Source organism: Strix uralensis, chromosome 3, assembly GCF_047716275.1.
Source record: "Strix uralensis isolate ZFMK-TIS-50842 chromosome 3, bStrUra1, whole genome shotgun sequence".
Classification (NCBI taxonomy): Eukaryota; Metazoa; Chordata; class Aves; order Strigiformes; family Strigidae; genus Strix; species Strix uralensis.
Window position 1 is genome coordinate 7,119,598 of NC_133974.1, and position 19,566 is coordinate 7,139,163.

A 19,566-nucleotide genomic window follows, 5' to 3' on the forward strand; every position below is an offset into this window, starting at 1 on the left:
GTGACCTTGGGGGGAGATGCAGTTTTCACACCTTGTGTCCAAGCCCACAGCAAGCAGGACTGGAGCAGCTGGTGTTTTGTGTAAGCTACACCAGAAATTTCGATCTCTGCTCTGACACAAGATGCCCACAGCAGGCAGAGGGGAGCACGGCTGCACTCTCGTGTTCCTTTCTGTCCCCTCTGGTTTCACAGGCTCCCTTGCCCAGGACTGCCACCCCAGCACCCAATCCGCCCTCCTCCTGGCTGTCCCTAGGTGGAGGACAGCACACAGGGACCAAACACCGCGACCAACCGAGTGAGGCCAAGCAAGGGGCAAAGCCAAGCCGTGCATTTCAAACCCCACCGCTGGCCTACAATGCACACTTGAGTACATTTTTAATGCATTTTTATGCATATTATATATATATGTATGAAGGTCTTTATACTCACAGCATTACCTTGCTAAAACCATTTAGCCCAAAACTTCACCCACTTATGTTGCACACCACAATCAGTGTTGTGGCATGCAAGATTTGTGCATTGCCCTCGATGCCTCAAATAAGCCACGTACGGGGAAAAGGACAGTTTCTCCACCGTACAGTTATGCCTTCAGGTCACAAACCCATTGATCCTACCTGCTTGGTTTATTTTCTTAAGGTCTAAGAGAGCTGGCTCACAAGAAGGGTGGGGGTGCAGGGCTTGTGGCTCCTCACACCTCCTACAGTGCCAGGAAATACCCTGCCTGTATGTGTGGCTCAACTGCTCTCAGACATTTCCCCTGCACACCCCCAGATATATAAATTTATATATATATATAAAAATACACATATATACATAATTATTTAAATATATATAAATATACAAATAACATATAAAAATACTTATGTAGTATATGTTAACATGTTTATATATATTAAATATATAATAAATACATAAATTGCACACACATACATATGAATACAGCAAAGGGCTGCTTAGAGTGATCAGCTTGCAAATAGGAAGTAATGGAGCCAGTCAAGACCAACATCTAGGTGCAAGCAAAGGAGGGAGCACAGCACAGATGGAGCCAAGGATTGCCCAAATCTTGGCCTGTCCCACAACCTGCCACCAAGAGGAGTTAAACACATCCCAACAGCCCAGGGACCCACCTGCGTCCGCTTTTACAGCTTCCTCGTGCCTCCTTGGCATCTCCTGGCCAAAGGCACCTCCACAACATGCCTGCTTCGTGGTGTTTCTTCAGCTGGCTACTAAATCCTCCTCCCAGGACCCTTTTTTTTGCTTTACCTTCAAAGCCTGTCAGAAAACACAAGCAGCTGCCAGGATGGGGAGCGGAGCTGCGGGATGGGGCCATGAGAGGGTGACATGATGGCTCTGGTGCTTACAACCCATGGGTTTACCTGGGAGAACCTGGATTATCAGAAAGGACAAATCCCCAGTTTCCCAGCTGGACTCACTCTGAGAACCTGCTAAGGATGATTTAAAGCCAGCCGTTTGTGCTTGCCTTAAGCTTGAGCCCACGATCGCATGCCTTCCCTCCCTTTGTCAGTTCTTGCCCAGGCTGATCAACAGCAACCACCACTGCTCCCAACACAGAGATTAAAAAAAACCCACTTGCCAACAGGGTGGTACTGGGCCCCACCTCAAAATACTGCTTTTAGCAACTTGGTGTATGCCAGGCACATGAGCCATGCTCACTATTTCTTTGTGATGCTTTGAAGACACGTTGCAGCCACAGAGAGCTCAATGCTTCATTGCCATTGAGGGAAAACCCCACCCCAGCACTCCTAATGAAGGCTCTTGCTATTTTGCACTGTATTTCATCTGTCCATGTGTTGAAAAGTTCTAATCCTGTACCTATGTATAGACCTGTAACAGCAAATTTCAATGCCAGCCAGAAGAAAAACACAGTACAGTGGAAACACTCTAGAGCTAAGTATACAAAATGACAGTATTATAAACCAGAAGCATTTGTCCCATTAAGGTTTCCATTTGTAGACAGAGTAACAAGGGATGAGTTATTGGGAGTTGGAGATTTTAAGGACATTGGTAACATAACAGGGCAAGACAAATGCTGTGACTGCAAGACCTTTGCTCAGGAGTGACTCAGCACAGCAGCTGCATCCTGGAAAATTAATACTTCACCCCCCCCAAAATGCCTGCAAAGCCTCTGAGAGCTTGCAAAAACCAACCCTGGAAGCCCCATCAGCCATCTGATCTGCTCACCACTACAGGGATTAACACATGTCCCCCACCCCAGCTCAGTGAGGGGACCTGCCCCACAGGGAAGCATCCCCCTGCCAGCTGCAGAGAGCTCCAGCAGTGATCACGGGGGCTCAAGGCAGTGTTGTCAACAGAAAGCAATCACATTCTGGCCTTAAAGCTAAAGGAGACACACTCTCATACCCCCAAACCCTCCACAGGCACCCTGAGCACCCCCTGCTCCAACCCAGGTGACCCTGAGCAGAGGCAGGTGTTAAGGAGGTTAACGCAGAATCATGTCAAGTAACAAACACCTAGTATTTATTAATAAATTAGTACACTGGAAGGCAATTTTTCAATTCATTCCCCTCTTCCCCCACTCCCACCCCTTCCCACAGGGTGACACATGCCACCCTTGTATCATGATTTCTTCAAATTGAGCATAGTACAGACTGTTCGTTACGGGAGCATAATAGTTGCAAATATAATCAGACAGACTTTTTACGATGCAGCTTTTTTCCCCCACCCCCCAACCTCTTTTATTTTAATAAAAAGTGAAGTGTGATTTGAAGAGACTATTAAGACCAGGTAAGGTCTTTGGAGAACCTATCGGCCACGTCTGTATAAAAAACAAGAGACACGAGTGTAAAAGCATAGCTTGGTTTAAGTCTTACACCACGAGGAGAGCAGGACCACCAGCGGCCGCCTTCGACTCCTCACATCCAGCACCGGCTCCCTTCGGGGCCCCGCCGTTCCCGCAGAGGCAAGGCAAGATAAACTCCTTACATTCAACTGAAGGCAAAGGACCTTTTCATCGCCTCAAAGGTTGGTGGGACTGACCCTTTTCTTTGCGGTTAAAGCACTTCTGCTTTAGCTTATAGGAGCACGATGCATTGTCCAGGTGAAAACCATACAATAAATAACCGTGCTAGTAAAATCTCAGCAATGGATATGAGCTATACAATAGTACATTAAAAAAAAAAAGAGACAGCTCAGGTGGGAAGCTTAGCTGCGTTAAGAGACAGTAACCAGCAACAATTGGGGTTTTTTTGCGTGTTTTTGCCATTTACCGCTCCAAGGCAAAGGGAGGTGGTGGGAGACAGTCACTCCGAGCAACAGCTTTGACAGAAGAAGTGGGTTACAGAGCAATCCCCGATTCGATGTGTTAAATTACACCAGATTCATGGTCTTTTAGTTCATTAACTGATTTTTTTTTTTTTTTTAAAGTGCATCGACTGATCTGATTGGAATGAGAACAAGGAGAAGAGATGCTCGGGATGGGGGCAGAGGGTGCAAAGACTTGGACTGAGCGAGAGTTAAGGTGGAGGGGTGCAATGCTGGCAAACTGCCCCCCCTCCAGAAACCAAGGACACCTCAACGAAAATACTGGCCATATATTCTACAACAAAACCTGCCTGCATATTGTCAGTCATCTTAACGAGTGCCAAGCTAGCTCTAGCAGATATTCGGAGAGTGCGTGGTGACCCAGTGCCTACAGTAAGTCAGGAAGGTGGCTATAGACAGAGTCCAGGAGGGTCTGGCTGGCTTCCTGGCTCTTGACTCCGGCGATCTCAAATAGCCTGTCCAGCTTGTCTTCGGCCTGCGGGATCTCCTCTATCACGTGGAGCTCCTCAGGGTTGAGGATGTGCAGCATGTCGTCGAAGATGGGCTGCAGGTCGCAAGGGTCCAAGCGCACCTGGCGCAGGACAGTGTCCTTCTTTTCTGTAGGAGGAAAGGAGAAGGTGGTCAAGAAACTCCTCGAGAAACCTCTGCTAACCAGGGCTTGCTCTCCTTGGAGACCCTGCTCCACCCCCAGTGCCACCTCTGGAGAGAGACATGCCACAAGGAGAACTGAGGGAAAAGGTGGAGGGTGATGAGCCATGGAGAGAGGAGAAGGTGAAGCCGCCAGCGCTGCTGAGGCACCTAATCCAGGATCCTGCCAGAGCAAATACAGCATTTATAAATGCTGAATGGCCAATGTGGAAAAGTGAAGAGGAAGGGGAGCCAAAAAAGCTGAATTCTGCTCTTTTGAGTTGTTTTTGTTGGGTCAGCTTCATTTCCGCACCCAAGTATAAATTTAGTAGATTGATTGAACTCAGTGTTTCACCTTCATCAGAAGTTAAAGAAGATTAAATGCAGCAAGTTAAATGCAGTAAACTAAACCCCCTCAAAAAAGTGTGGGGGACTAACAGTGATTTACATCTCAAGTCACACACTGCAGAAAGCAGGACCAAGGGTGAAAAAAACCCAAACTAATAATTCAGATCTTGAAATTACATTTTTCTGGTTTCATCTCATGCAATAACGCACAGGCCAGTGCAAAAGCCAAAAGTCAGGCGGAATCCCTACAAACATCTAGGGATGCTACAACTTCTCTGGCAGCACTTCAAAGAGTTAAAAGCCTTCAAAGGTGTTTTCCCCTCTCAAACCTGTATCATCTTTGCTAACAGGATATTCTGGTCTGGAACAAGGATGTGATAAATGTATCCTGGAGAGCCAGTTTTCCCAGTTATATATTTTAATTATATTATATTGGGCAGCTCTGTCACGTGTGTTGACTGCAGCAGACACACTGTGGCATCCCTTCAGTCCTCCCGCTCCCCCCTGGGATGATTTTGGTACCTTTGGTAATAAAAGAGCCTGTCCGGCTGAGCGCGGAGGAGCCGCTGGAGGTGGAGTCGCACCGCAGGAGGGGCTCTGCTTCGTCGACGAAGAAGCATTTCTTTTCCGAAGGAGAGGGCTCCACGGTGAGGACGGCTGCCTCAGGGGGCTTGGGGCTGGGGCTGGGCGCAGGGCTGATCGGGCTGGGGCTCACCGGCAGCGCCAGTCTGTCAGCTTCCAGCTTTGGGGGGAAGAAAGATAGGGGAAAATTAACTCGGTGGAGATGCTGTGCAGTGGGTTAGCACTTAAAACCATCTGCATCCCAGCTTTCAACACACCCCCGCCCATCCTTGGCAAGCAGTTGCCGCATTCGGGTGGCCGCCTCCTCCTCCCAGGGGACCTGTTGACCCACAACAGGCACTGGAGGTGACCCAGGGTGGACATCAGTGCTGGCATTTGGCACGTCAGCACTCAGCAGGCAGGAGGGGTAATGCAACCTGCATCCTTGGTAGGAGCAATCGCAGCACCAGGATGGCACACACAACCACAGCAGAGCACGTTAACTTGGTTTTCCTTCTCACTCAGTTTATTAAAGCCCAAAAGCACAGCTCTTGGGGGCAACAGGTGATGATGCCCAAGCAGGTAAGCTCCCCCAGAAAACCTGCTCCATAGCTATCATTTGCTAAAAGCAAGTCATAGCTGGGCTCCACACCTCCAACCAGTGCCAAGGCTGCAGGGCAAGAGCTGCAAGACCCGTCAGGGATCTCCACTGCAGCACAGTCCTATGACCAGCTGCACTGGTAACATTTCAAGTTAATGATTTGTTTGCCCTGTCTCACTCTTGCTCCTGTGAGCACCCCATTAAAGTGTGATGGTGAAATCCATCCCACCAGACTCCAAGGTCAAGCCCAGGAAGAACAAGCAGGGACTGGCTGGCATTGACCACAAAATCACCCAAGTGCCTTTGCTTTTTGCTACCATGATGCGAGCCAAGGGCAACCGTTTGGCTCCATGGTCCCGAAGACACAGGGAGCAGCAAGCACTGCTGGGACCCGCTGTGCTGGGAAGCAGCACCATTTGGGTGCTGGCGTGACCCACTTCCTAATTTCACTGTGCCCCATCTTCCTTCTTGTATCTCCTTCCTAACACAACGTTATCTACCCTCCTCCAACTCTCAGCATCCCCTCGGGGTGCAAATCTCAAGCAGAGCACTTCTGGTTCCCATCCCTCACAGGGACGAGAAGCTTGGGGCAGTGTCCCCACATCCGTGGCTGGCAGCTTGGGCACCTCTGCAAGTCACCAGGGCCCCCCAAGCAGGCTGCTTTAAGGACCATCTAATATTTAACTTTTCTCAAACCCCAGACCCCTGCTCAAGCTGCAACAAAGCAGAACTGCAAGCGCTGTCCGCATGCAGCCCACTCTCCCAACAGCATTCTGCAACCCTGTTTTCTCTTTCTACAGAGGGAAGACCAGGCTATTCCTTCTAACATGCTTTTGCCTACTACCCAAGGATTAAAATTAAAAATTCGGATTAAAGGCTGTGGGAAAGGGAGCTGCTGAGCCACCTCCACGCCAGCACGGATGTGCCTGCACATTCCTCATCCATGTCGAGGAATCCGCCACCCACAAATCACATGTCTGCTGAGACGCCCATTAGTTCAAATTAAATTAACATTGAAGCCTGTTCCTGGTAGAATAAAAGTTTTTTTTTCCCCTCATTGAAAATAAACAGGGGAGGATTTGTTCTAGCTCAGCATGTTACGCAATAGACACGTTAAAAATAAAAGTCAGCTTTAATTTTTAATTAAAAGAATCTGCCTTCTCCTCTGAAACTCCCTTCCCAATACAGTTCATCGACGAGAATCAGCCTATTGCCTATTGGGGAAAAGCAAGGGAAGGACCAGAACAGTGGCTGGCTGCTTTCCAAATTGCAACACGCTCAGATTTCCCCTTTAAAAAAACCAACAAACAGGCTTTAGGGGTTAGTTTTTCCTCATGCAACTCATCTATTTAATATCCAGCCACAAACCCACCTCCTGATTTCCAAAAAGGGGCCCAACGGCCAAGGAGCAATTACAGAGAGGGCAGGGAGCAGGCGGCTGCCCCGGCTCTGCCTTCCCAGCAGAGGGGAAAAACCCTTCCCAGAAGCGAGTCATTTGGAGTTTAATTAAACAGCTGCTAAAGCACACTAGGAAAAAAAAAAAAAAAAAATCAGCCAAGGTTATTTGACTGTAGGCGTCCCGGGAGCCCAAAGCCTTCCAAATAGCTGAATGGTTGTGAGCTTGAGGCAAAGCAAACAGGATGCTCGGATGCGTGTTAATATTTAAACCGCGGGAAGAAAGCGAGTGGGAATGAGGGTTTTGAAAGGCCAGGGAAAGCAAAAGGTTGCTGTGAGGTGAAGCCTGTGGAATAGGTGTAAAAATACACTATTCATAGCCCATGACTCATTTGCTTGAAACCACCTTGGCCATTCCTATTTTTAAGAACGGCAGTGCTCAAGCGAAACCGAGCTCTGGCTGGAAAAAATACCCAACCCTCTGCAGCCCTTTTGCCTTTCCAGAGCCACCACGTTTCTCACCTTTCCATCATCGTTGCAGGGGTCCTGCGCTTGCCACTGAGGCTGCATTTGCACCTGCAGACAGACATACGGGAGACTGTTAGATGCATGGGGTCCAGCGTGAAAACCAAAGGCGCCGCGGTGGCTTTGACGCATCAGCAGTCTCCGGCGACCAGTCAGTCGTACTAGAGTGCTCTGCCAATTTTTTTTTTTTTTTCCAGCACTGCAGCAAGAGGCTTGCAATGCCAAAAACAAAAAAATCCTAAAAGCTCTGTGTACTCGCAGCCCTTTAGGATGTGGCTCAAGCTCCAACATCCCCTTGGATCCCAATGCATGTGAGAGGATGTTCTAAGCAGCTCAGGGTGTCTGAAGGTCCTTACTAAAAGGAAGAAAAGGGAACAGAAGGGCACGGGTACAGAGGACATAGGCTTGGCTTTGTTTTCTTTTCACAGCTGCTCCCAACAGCTCTGTTTGAACTGGTTGGTCCCATTATCTGCCATCGTTTTACTGTACCGCAATAAAAGCTCAACTTGGACAAACAGAAACTGCAGCTGCTGTGCTAATGTTAGGAAGCAGCAGTCATAAGCATTTAAAAAAAACAACCAACCAACCCTCCCTTGGGCAATGCTTCCCTGTAATTCCTCCTGCAGCAACCAGGCGGTAATAAAAGCCGGTGGCAGGTTTGCTGCTGCAGAGGGTGGCTGTGCACCCTCCTGGGATGCGGGGGGATAAATTTAGCACCGAGGAGGCCGTTTCCCGGATTCCCTGCCAAAAGATGACACCCGGCTGACACCAGCCCTATATTCCCAGGTCTGCTACACCTCCGCAGGGATGCGGGAGGAGAAACCCCAGCACATGAGGCAGGGTGGGGCTGGGCAGCAGCCCTGAGCGGGCAATGTTGTGGATGCAGGGTGGTGTTGGTGGGGGATGCTCTTGCTGTGGTCCCCACAGGCACAGGGAGGATGTCCCTGGATGAGCAGCTTCATGGTGCATGTGGTGTTTGGGGGTCCCACCTCCAGGGCAGACCAGACGTTGGAAGGTGAAACGCTGCTGGCTAGGCCACAAGGTCTTGCCAAGGTGGCAGAGGAGACACAGCGATGGTGTGCAGGTGCTGCAGAGCAGCAGGCAAGCCCTTCACCAGGATGGGACGGGCACAGGGAGGCTCAGCAGCCTGTGGTGGGAAAACCCCAATGTCCTCTCTGTGTCCTTCACCTCACTGGCCAGGTTTCAGAAGAGCACTTGACACCAGCTCTGTGGTGGAGCCGGCATCCCTGAACACAAGGCAGCCCTGGAGAAGAGTGACTCAAGTCAAGTCTCACATGACCCAGGACAGGCAATGCCGGGTCTGGGGAGGGTTTAGACACCAAGACCAAAACACAGCCATCCATGGAGGAAGCAGCTCTTCTTCACTGTCCCTGGCCAGCCAGGTGCTTCTCCAAGCAGAAGAGCTTCTGGTGGCTTCTCCTTTATATGGATTTGCCCACCCGTTTTTTCAGCTCAAACCATGATGAAGAGTTGATGAAGCCATGATGAAGAGCCAAACTCATTTACAGGCTGAGTAAGTCAGTACCGAGTTTGGCCTGTTATGACCCCACCATCTTCTAGTTTCATCTTATGCTCCCAAGCCCATTATACTGCAAATACACAGACCCAAGGAGATGTGGCTACCACTGCAGGGAAACCTCAAATACAACTGCATCTACTATAAAGTTTTTATTTTTGTGTTTATATTATTTATATTACTTTATAAATTTTTAAGTTTTTGTTTACTGCACATTGTCCAGCCTGGTTCAAACCCAACCTTGGTTTGACAAAAATTGACTCATGGTTTAGAGCAAACCTGGAGGAACCTTCAGGTTGACCCAGCGCTGAGGGATATGGTGTAGTTGAGAACGGTCAGTGTTAGGTTAATGGTTGGACTGGATGATCTTCAAAGGTCTTTTCCAACCTAGATGATTCTGTGATTCTGTGAAAACAGTGAAGCTCACTCCAACAAAACCCAACTGGCCCTACCCCTTCCCCAGGGCTCTGGCCACTATCCTACAGCTTTGTGCCTCAAATAAAACCTGATGCAAGTCCAGAAGGAAAAACTGCATGCAATTTTGTTTTTTCCTGGCTGCCTGGGCATTTCCCAGCCCCCAAACTGCAGCCCCCCAGCTGGGAAATCCATCCAACAGCTTCACCCTTGCTCCGCCACCAAGGTGTGAGGTTGACACAGCACAAAGTTAGTTGCTAATTACTGGGTCCAGCCCAGTTCTGCTTTGCCAAAAGAGGAAACGAAGGGGATAGGCAGGAGCTGTCAGGGGCTGAATTTGGGGAATGCTGCTCCAGGCTTTTGAACCCCATCCCAGCGTTTTGACCCGAAGAAGAGGAAGGAGCCAAAAGGCACTTGCCACAGCTGTGTGCCTGGACACAGGGCTGCTTTCACATCCTCTTCTCCTCTGGCACCCCCCAAAAATCCCAAGGCTTAAACCTCACACCAGACCCAGCCCTGACATATCTGCCAATTTATGGGATTATCTGTGGTGTGCAATTAGCCACAGACCTAAATGTTGTTGGGCTCGGGGCCACAGCCTCCCCCTCTCCATTTTCAACATCTCCCTTACTAATATTTTTTTTTTTTTTAAGCTTTGCTGAGGCTGCGCTGCTGAATGCCCTGAGCAAGGCTGTTTGCTTCCCCACCATCCATTCCCTGAAATATTTCAGCCAAGGCCAGCAGAACCATAAATGAATATATAAGAGCTTAAAGCATTGCTCACAGTAGGACACATACGGTAGCCAACATGGCCAGCTGTGCCAGCAATGTCCCAGACCAGCTCTGGCAAGCACAGACACCCAGTGGTATCTACAAAATGCTGTTATGCACCCCAAAAAAAATCCCACTACCCAGTGCCTGCGCAGCACTGAACTTTTCCAATTTTAATGTCAAAATGGAGAATTGCAATTTGCTGGGATAGCAGTGAAAAAACTCTCCCTTTCCCCGACTCTGTCCCTTATTTTTGTTGTTGTCAGCACCACTAATTTGGGGTGTGCCTGTGCTCGCTAGGCAGTGCCCAGGTGTGCAAGCTGCTCCCCGTCAAGCCTGCCTGCAAGGGGAGAGATTTTGCAAACCTCAGGCTGGAGAAGTGCTCATGGCTGGGGCCAACCTTTAACAGGAGCCCTGTGAGTTAAACACACCTCAAAAAAAACCTTCCAAGAACTGCTGCGCTCACCATTATTTTCTGGATCAGCTACAAAAAAACCCTAGCAAAGCGATTCAGAGGGCTAATCTCGTTTTAACCTAAATTCATTCAGCACGATGCAAAACCAGCATAATCTCCTGCAGCTAAAAAAGGCGAGCCTTCAGCAGAGCTCTTCCCTACCCAAAGGAAAATGTTCCTGCCACATACTTTAACGCTCCAGAGACTCCCATTAATTCCCTTATTCCATCTGGGGGTTGTAAATATTTGGATTTTGCAGCCCAAAAGGCTACTGAGGGAATGGGGCACTACAGCAGAGAGCAGCTTTGCCTCCGCAGGTCTCACGGGCTGAAGCCAGATGCCAGATAAAAGATCTGGGACAAAGATGTGATAGCGGCTGCGCTGGGATGGTGAAGGGACACCAGCTGGGTTTAGGGTACTAATTTGCTGTCTAAGAGTTATGTCATCCAATAACAGAATTTCTACCTAAGAGTTGGGAGTGTTGGTGCTTTCTTATGATTCAGGGCCATGGGGAGAGATGGGGGAGTGTCCATTTGCACCCACAGATGCTGGGCAAGAGCCAAAGGTATCATGGATGGCAGAGCCACCCAGACATCCTGCCCAGGCTCACTATGACACACCAGCACACACTGGATGCTTGCTGCTGGGTTGGTCACCACAAAGGCTTCACACTGTTAGCTACAGGGAGGACATATGCATTTGCATTGCTTAGGAGAGCCCTCACTCCTTCCACAGCTCAAAAAAGCTCTTCTATTATTTTTTGTTTGCTTTTTTGCAAGACTGTTTCTGCAGGGCAGGTTGCTGGAGAGGTGCAGCGCAGGATCTACATCTGCCACCAATGGGGCGACCTGCTCCTTCAGATCAAACCACTCTTGTATGGAGAGAAAATTCCTCTTTTTGTCTGCATTTGGACAGACAAATCACTGAGAATCAAACTTGAATTAGCTCTAATTAAAGGCTTTCCAACCAGCAGATTAAAAATCAACCTCAATGCCTGCTCCCGGCGTTGAGCAATTGGCTGCCCTGGCCACTCTGGACCGCTGCAATGCAGCTCAGCCGATGGCACGAGGCTACAGGGATTCAGTCTCCCTTTCACAAGCTGCTTCCCCAAGGTTTCTGCATCCCTCCCAGGGCCATTCCATCACCGCCTGCAGCCACAGTGCAGGAGCCAACTCAGTGAGAGGAGGTAGACAGGTTACAGCAGGTAATACCTTGCAGAAATACAATGTGCTGTCATGCTGAATCTGCACCCTGGGGTGCTTTCGAGCTTTGACATCCCACACAGAGCTGCAGAGCAGCAACTGCTCCAGGACCTTCAGGGCAGGGGAACGGCCAACACCTAAGGTTGATCATGAGGGATGCTTATCCGAAAAAGCCTGATCACATGCACGGGGGAGGAGGATGTGCCAGCTCAAGTGAATTTTTAAAAACACCTCCTTTGCTGAAATGAGCCCCATTTCTCATGTGGATCCACCTGAGCCACCTGCTCAAAAGATCAGCAACCCTATTTTACCAATTTCTAGGAAAGCAAGTGAAGTGGTGGGGAACCATCAGGCTCCAGGTGCTGCTGGATTCTGAGGAATGAAACACACTGTTTTAAAAAAAGAAAAACGTCCTCCAGGAGAGCTGGTCAGGAAGTCCAGAAGACTTCCATACAAGCATCCCTGAGATTTGGGTTTGTTCATTCTTCAGAGCATCCGCTCTGAAGACATGCAAGCCAACAGCTCATGGTTACTCCATCGTCTGGAGTCCACCATCTCAACAGGTCACCCAACAAACCCACCATCCCAACAGGTCACCCAATAAAACATGTTCATAGAGCTACCACCCATATTTTTGTGCTGTTTGAGAAGCACCACCTGACAGTCTTGGCCAAAACAGTGCAACGCTCAGGAACACTGAACACCGCATAGCCCAAGTCTGTTAATTAGACATTGTGCTGATGAACAAGCCCCACGTTTCATCTGATGTCCTAGCCCAACGCTTTGCTGTAGTTTTCAAAGTCAAAGCAGTAACTAGGAGGACAGATGTTACTACCTGCTCCAGGAGAGCAAGAAGACAATGTGTCCTTCTGGGACACTGCACACACTGGAAACTTTAATTCACGTGTGCAAAATGACAATTTTCTCTGCTTCTCCTTTTCCTAACCATAGCTTTGTCTCAGGCTTTTAATTTCATTTTTTCCATCTTTGATATAAAGAAAAATTATCTCGAGTGTGGCAGGAAATGAGAAAGCTACATGCTGCTTAATTACTAGGAGCTGGAAGGAAGAAAACAGCAACTGAATGGGAGCAGGAGTGATGCGGGAGCTGGCAAAGTGAACCTATCCAAAATTTGGGCAGGATGCATGGGGTGATGCTTGGCACGCACCTGACTTGGGGGTCTCTCAAGAACACAAGCCCAGGACTCCTGTTAACACATCAAAACCTGTGATTTCACACTGTGGTTGTGAGGGACCAAAATGTTCAGCACAGGAAATGAAGTGACGTGAGATATGCAACATGGTGAAGGGATCATGGTGCCTCTTATAGAAGGAAGTTTGGGATGGTCAAAATGGGATTTGGGGGGGGGAATCCCCTGCCCTGACAAATGTTCTGCCCCACAGTCTTTGCTATACACGAAGGTCCACCTTGCCAAGCCCCCACCAAGTGCCCAGGGAGATTTGCAAGCACCCCCCCCATTCCCCTTTAGGTCTGAGTCACTGCTAAGGCCAAAGGGAGATGTTTCACCAACTGATTTAGGGGAAACAGCCCTCCCTCAACCGCTCCCACCTCTGTCCCTGTGTTATCCCATTGGCTTCCACATTCAGAAGACGCCTCATTCATCACCTTTAAAAATGTTTCCAGAAAACCACCAACTTATCACAGCCAAAACCCCAAAAGTACACTGACAAGTAAGGCAGCGGTGGCCAAAACAAACCACAAAGGTCACTGAGGCAGCTCCCAACAACTTACACCCCACCAAGACCTTGCTGCAGGATATCCTGCAGCAATTTATTTTCCAAAAATACGGGAAAGGTTGTTTTAAGGCCAGAGCTGCCACAGAAGGGCAGCAACTCTGGAGGACAGTGTGCATGGAGTCCGCTATGCCACCAGTCACTGCCTTGGAGGAAGCAATTTGCTGCTCTACACCACCACCACTTGGTGGATGCTTGGCCCTTCTCACAAAGTCCTGAGGATTTAGCAACAGCATTTAAGAGCAAGTTGAAAGAGGGATGCCTTTTCCTCTGCCTCCTCAACACAAGGGCTCAAGTACAAAGTCCTCCCGGTGACCCTCAAAGATACAAGCACACTGCAACATACAGGACTCCAGAGCTTGTCAAGACTTTGACGAAGTTTGCTCAAAAGTTTGGCAAATCTTTGCTCAACAGTAAAGTAAGGCTTATATTTAAGTCCCTGAGGAGCTCCAGGGGGAGATGGAGTCCAGCTACTCGGCTATTAGCTAAGCTCAAGGCCGCAGCCAGGTTTCCACACACCCACGTGCTCGCCACGGCCAGGCAAGACGTGCACCACGCCAGACCAGAGCGCGCGAAGCCCAGCCCGTCATTACCGGTGTGGTGTCCTCCATCAGGCCTCGGATCTTCTCCACCACGTCGTTGCGGCGGTGCTGGCGGAGGGCACTGATGAGCTGGGCCAGGCTGGCCTCGGGCCCACGGATGGTCCAGTGCTGCAAGGCAGCGTAGGCGCGCTCGTGGTCGGCCGCGTAGCCGTTGGAGAAAGCTGCCACCTCGCGCTCGCTGGCGTTGCACAGGAACTGGTAGATGTCCTTCCACTGGCTCCCCACCTGGGCTGCCACCAGCTTCAGGATGTCAATGCCTGTGGGGCAGAAGAGCTACAGGTGAGCCACGGGGGTCTGCAGCCTCCCAGCATGTCTACCCAAGCTTTAGCAAAGCTTCTCCCAACCTCAAATTGCCATGCTTTACTTTTCTTTGGTTGGTCTTTGTTTGGAGATTATTTTATTATTTTTAAGATCGTTCATGAGTCCAGCCCGCAAGGAGCTCTTCAGACAAGAAGCACCCATAACATGCTCAACACCTGCTATGCAAGTGAAGGGTGACAGACCCATAGCTTGCTCCAATCAAGGCACACGCACTCCAAAATTAACCATGTTAATTTAACCATAAAAATTTCCTGCACTCTCCAGCACAGAAAAAACCTTGGTGCTCAGCCAACGCACAGCTGTAGGAACAGGAGAGATAGCAACGTGCTTGCCCATACGCTTCCATCACAGCCACCGCTTTGAACAGCGGCTGGATTAAGAGGTGAGTCACCAAAGCATCTCTATAAAGATGAATATTTCCATAACAGAGCACCTATAGCAGCTACAGTCAGACTTGGAGCTGTTTCCAGTGCAGACTGGTGGGCATGACTCAGTTATGGGACGGAAGACCCAGCATCAAGTGAGTGTTGGGTGAATGGATGATCCGGTAGGGGATCTGAAGGGCAAAAAGGCAGAGTTTCCCCCAGAAAGGCCCTTGAGACATGTTGGTTCAGGATGGTGAGGGTTTCCTCCCTGTAAGCTTTGAGGGCAATGCAAACAGCACTCTTATTCTTGAGTCTAAGGTCAAGAGTTAAACCTTCAAATAAAGCCATACCTCCTTCGTAATAGCTAATTAACCCTGTTTTATCAAGCTGAGCAACACCTTGTTTCACAACCACACAAAGGGTTGGTGTAGGTGAGCTGCAAAGAGAAACTCACTTTTTCCAGAGATATAACCACACCTTGGGTTCTTCGTGAGCCAGCATGCCTCAGTTGCTACAGGGGCTATTTCTCTTTCCCTCTGCAGGCACAACAGCTGTGTCAGCCAAAACAGCTGCTTACAGAGAAATGTCATAGCCAAGGTCTTTCCTGCTAGCCTAAAATTTAACAATTTCTAACGCAGTTTAGACCAGACCTCCCAACTGCACCTTCAGGTTGCAGCCCTGATATAGCCAAATAAATACGTACATATATATACATGTAAAAAAAAGATAGAAACAATACAGCCTGATGTATATATTTGCATCTTTTTTATACATATATGTGTGTATGCATAGATATACATGATATTTTTATCTCATAATATCAATATCATATATAGTGTGTATATACATACACATAAACCTATATGGCCTGATATATTTTTATATATGTATGTGTATATATACATTTCATATATCTCTAGATATTACATGTTTTATGTGTGCATGTAAAAGCACATACATACACATGTATAAAAAAACCCCTACACAGACTCATAGAGATATTTTTGATCCAAATCCTTCTTATTATTAAGGCAAGCTTATCAAGACCTGCTATATATAGAGTTTTGTTTTCATTTCCGAGCTAGATAACGTAGCCATGACTCCACCGTGATCAGTGCATCTGCAGCCGGTGTTCAACCTGCTCTACAGCAGCAACACCAAAGTACAAACTGCACTTTGCACATGCCTACCCTCCTCCCACCATAACCATCACACCTCCCTCCCCAGCTGATTTACAGCCATGTGCACCTACTATCTCACATGGAGATGCAAGGGTCGGGGTTTCTCCTACCATAAAAGCTCAGCCCACCAGCCCAGCACAGGGGATGCAGAGTCCCCCAAGAAACAAACCAACCACAGGGCTTGGTTTTCAGTATGGGAAGGTTCAGAAGGGAGGGGAAAAAAAAAAAAAAAAAAAAAAAAAGAAAAAGAAAAAAAGCCACCTTCATTATTCAAAATAAACCCAAGACAAAGACAATGTTCCCCAGCGTTAAGAAACAAGAAAAGGCTGCGAAAATGCTACTGAGATTTATGATGGGGTTAATTATCTGAGGCACATAAATAGATGCTATCACCCATCACATTTCAACACAGTAGCAGGAGTTAAGCCAGGTCTTGTTAACTCTTGCCATTACTAAGACAAAGACCCAGCGGTTCTCAGTTCAAGATGACACAGGTTGCCTGCAGGCTTCCAGGCAAATCCCAAATTCCTCTCGCTGGATGCATTTGCATCCAGGCAGGAAGGACAAGCAGCCCAAATCACACTGGCAGCCAAGCCCTGCACCTTCAGATATCACACACCTGTGTCAGTAAGAAGGCCAAAAGCCAACCTGGGTTTGGAATCACTAGCAAATTCAGCTGCTTTTGACATAAAAGCAGCAAAACACTGGGTTTATGCTGCTGACAATATTATCACTCAACCTAGGGGGAAAAAAAAATTAAAAATCCCTGAATACAAGGGTAGAAAAAGCTCTGCAAGGCTTGTGCACCAAGGCAATGCCAGCAACGCAGAGGGACAAGCAGGTCTGGTACTACCTTTTATATATATATCTCTCTCTATAGATATATATAGATAATAGATATATATAGATAACGACTTATGCACTGAGATATAACTATATATAGTGCATAAGTCGTTATCTCAGTGCATAAATCTTGCAGTGTTTTTTCTACTCTCATATTCAGGGATTATTATTTTTTCCTGGGTTGAATGATATATAGAGATATATAGATAATACTATTTTTATATATATGTATATAAGTGTGTGTATATATATACACACACACATATATAAAATGAGCAGTCGGGTCCCCCCCCACCCCCGACAGTGCTGCCCCACGGCGAGATGAAGCATTACAGCTGGGTGGGAGATTTGCCCACACCCACTCCCATGCATGTCAGTCATACAGAAGCATAAAAACGTAGTCTGCTGTTTTATGACCCCTGTATGGCACATCTAGCCCTCCCAGGGAAGGAAAAACCCATATGCTATCTGTATTTAATGCTGATAAATCCCAGTATTTACAGCTGCTGTACTGGTGAGAAATGCTGATTTGCACCAGTTTTACACAGTGGCACGACATTTATGTCCTGGTGTTCTCACACAAGATTTATGACAAAAAGCGCTCGTGCCGCTACTGACATTTTTGAGTTTAGTGTATTTAATCTCACCGTTCAATAAAGTGGCCTCATAAACATGTTTATATCCCTTGGCAATAATATCCCAGGGCCCAAGAATGCACCACGCAGCAGAGGACTTAATGGCGCATGATAATCTTTGGAAAACAAATGTTCCATTAAAAACTAATTTGGAAATGTCTACCTTAATACTATAAGAACCTTAAACTCATTTTCTTGCAACTATTAAATGAATTTAAGCCTCATATGTTCACTACATCCACTACAATATTGTGCAAACAAAACCCCAGAGAGATGTGGAAGAGACACAGACATGAGCGCAGATTTGGCTCCAGTCAGTTAGAAAACATTGCTCCCTCTGTTCTTGAAAAATAAGATTAAAACCATTACATGACAACTTGCGGCTGCACACTGCCAAGTATTACTGCTCAAGTCATTTACAGTAACTTAATTCACTTGTTCAAAACTAAAATACAATGTTAATGCTTATAATAAGCTTACAGTCCTACTATTTCCATATTTCCAGAAGCCCTACAAGTTACTCTGCAGAGCACTAATAGTGCCGGAGTGTCCCATTGGGATGGGAAGGTGCCCATCAGGGTGTGTGGAGCTCCACCTTAGGTCCTGGGTCCTCCCCACCCACTGAACCATGTGGACCTTCTCCCACCACGCTCATCTAAACACCAAGGCTAGAGATGATGCTCAAAGCCCTCCAGACCCCAGCAATCCCAATAAAAATGGCTGAGCTCAGCAGGGATGGTGCTTTAACCCAACCATTTCATGCTTCCCATACAAGCCCGGTCACAGTCACGTCGGCACAATGCTAAAGCTCCTCTGAGCTTGCCAATACTGGAGAACAGCCCGAGTTGTCCTCCTTTTTTAACGTGGGCCACAGGAACAGCCTGGCAGAGCAGCCACCAACCTGCTGCTAATGCAGGAGGCACCATCACCCTCTCCATCATCACCATCAAGGACCATCACCATTTATCACCCAACTCTGCTTGCTTCAGACAGTGGAATTAAAGAGGAGCCCTTGCTGTAAAACCCCCATGGCTGCATCCAGCAGAGCTGTCTGCCATCCCAGAGCAGGCAACAACAGCGTCTGAAGAATACAGAACGTCCAAGCATGTCTTGGGTACCCGGGCAGGTGGCATTTCAATTGCCATTATCTGAACATTGCAATTCCCTAAGTGTTGTGATGGGCTACTCCATGTAACCACCTAATTATTTTTAAGGTGGTGATAACCCCAGAGCAATGAAGGACTCCCCTTCAAGCCAGGACAAGGCCAACGTGTTGTGCACAGGCAAATGTGAAGCCCAAGGGTGTATGTACACACATAGGAACATGGGTGCAATCAGGCACGTCTACAGTCAGAGCAAACTGAGGCAAATTGAGACAAGTCCAGAGACGGACAGATGCCTGCAGAGTGGCACAAGCTAACAGCATTGCTGAATACACGTCCAGCTCATCGGCAAGGATGCTGGGCTGAAGGAAGGACCTTCCTGGAGAGGCAGGGCAGGTCTACAGACAGGTCCCTCGCCCCAAGCACACTGCTCACCTCTGCCCCAATCTTCCCCATAAACACCATTTCAGTTTATTTCAGTGACTTCCATTTGCTTATTTTGAATCTGGTTCAAAACAATTCCCACCCATTTCCAGCTCCCTTGGATGCCTCCCACCTCATTGCAGTACACTGTTTGGTGTAGACAGAGCAGTCACTCCTTCCACTCATGAATGTCACCAAGGTGGTCATCACACAAGCGCATGGGACACGGCTGAGCTTTTAATGACTCTCTTGAGCTTGTTCTGGACAAGCCTCGCTCATCTGCCATAGACCTGCTATTCACAGGTTGGACACAAACCCAGTTCTTCTGCAATCATTTGGCCTCAAGCAGGGCAAGAGGCCAGCACGGCACGGGGCCATGACCAGCAGTGCTGGCATGCTTATGTACAATATCTGCAAGAGACCATTTCTCTTCTCTGCCATTACTTTTTCACATCTTCAAGCAAACTCAAGAGGAGTGGAAAAGCTACCCCGCCAGAAGGCTACACCCGAGCACCTGGCAGCAGATACGGTAAAGTCTAACCACAGCCTAGCCACAGAGAAGCTTCGGTTCCTTCCTCTCCCCACCCTCTCACAAACAAAAA

General features: G+C 48.1%; 1 protein-coding gene across 5 annotated transcripts in view; it reads right to left on the bottom strand.

Annotated features, from left to right (window-relative positions):
• Positions 1-2,823: 2,823 nt before the first annotated feature.
• TNFRSF21 (TNF receptor superfamily member 21) overlaps positions 2,824-19,566 on the bottom strand; it is a 34,667-nt gene continuing 17,924 nt past the window's right edge. For 4 of the 5 annotated variants that reach the window (XM_074861434.1, XM_074861433.1, XM_074861435.1 and 1 more), the window contains exons 4-7: positions 14,085-14,350; positions 7,357-7,410; positions 4,800-5,019; positions 2,824-3,899 (exon numbers count right to left, since the gene is read on the bottom strand). In XM_074861434.1, the coding sequence (XP_074717535.1) occupies positions 3,670-3,899; positions 4,800-5,019; positions 7,357-7,410; positions 14,085-14,350 (770 nt within the window). In that variant the 3' untranslated portion in view covers positions 2,824-3,669. The remainder of the gene's footprint in view (positions 3,900-4,799; positions 5,020-7,356; positions 7,411-14,084; positions 14,351-19,566) is intronic. The other variant, XM_074861436.1, reaches the window with a different exon arrangement.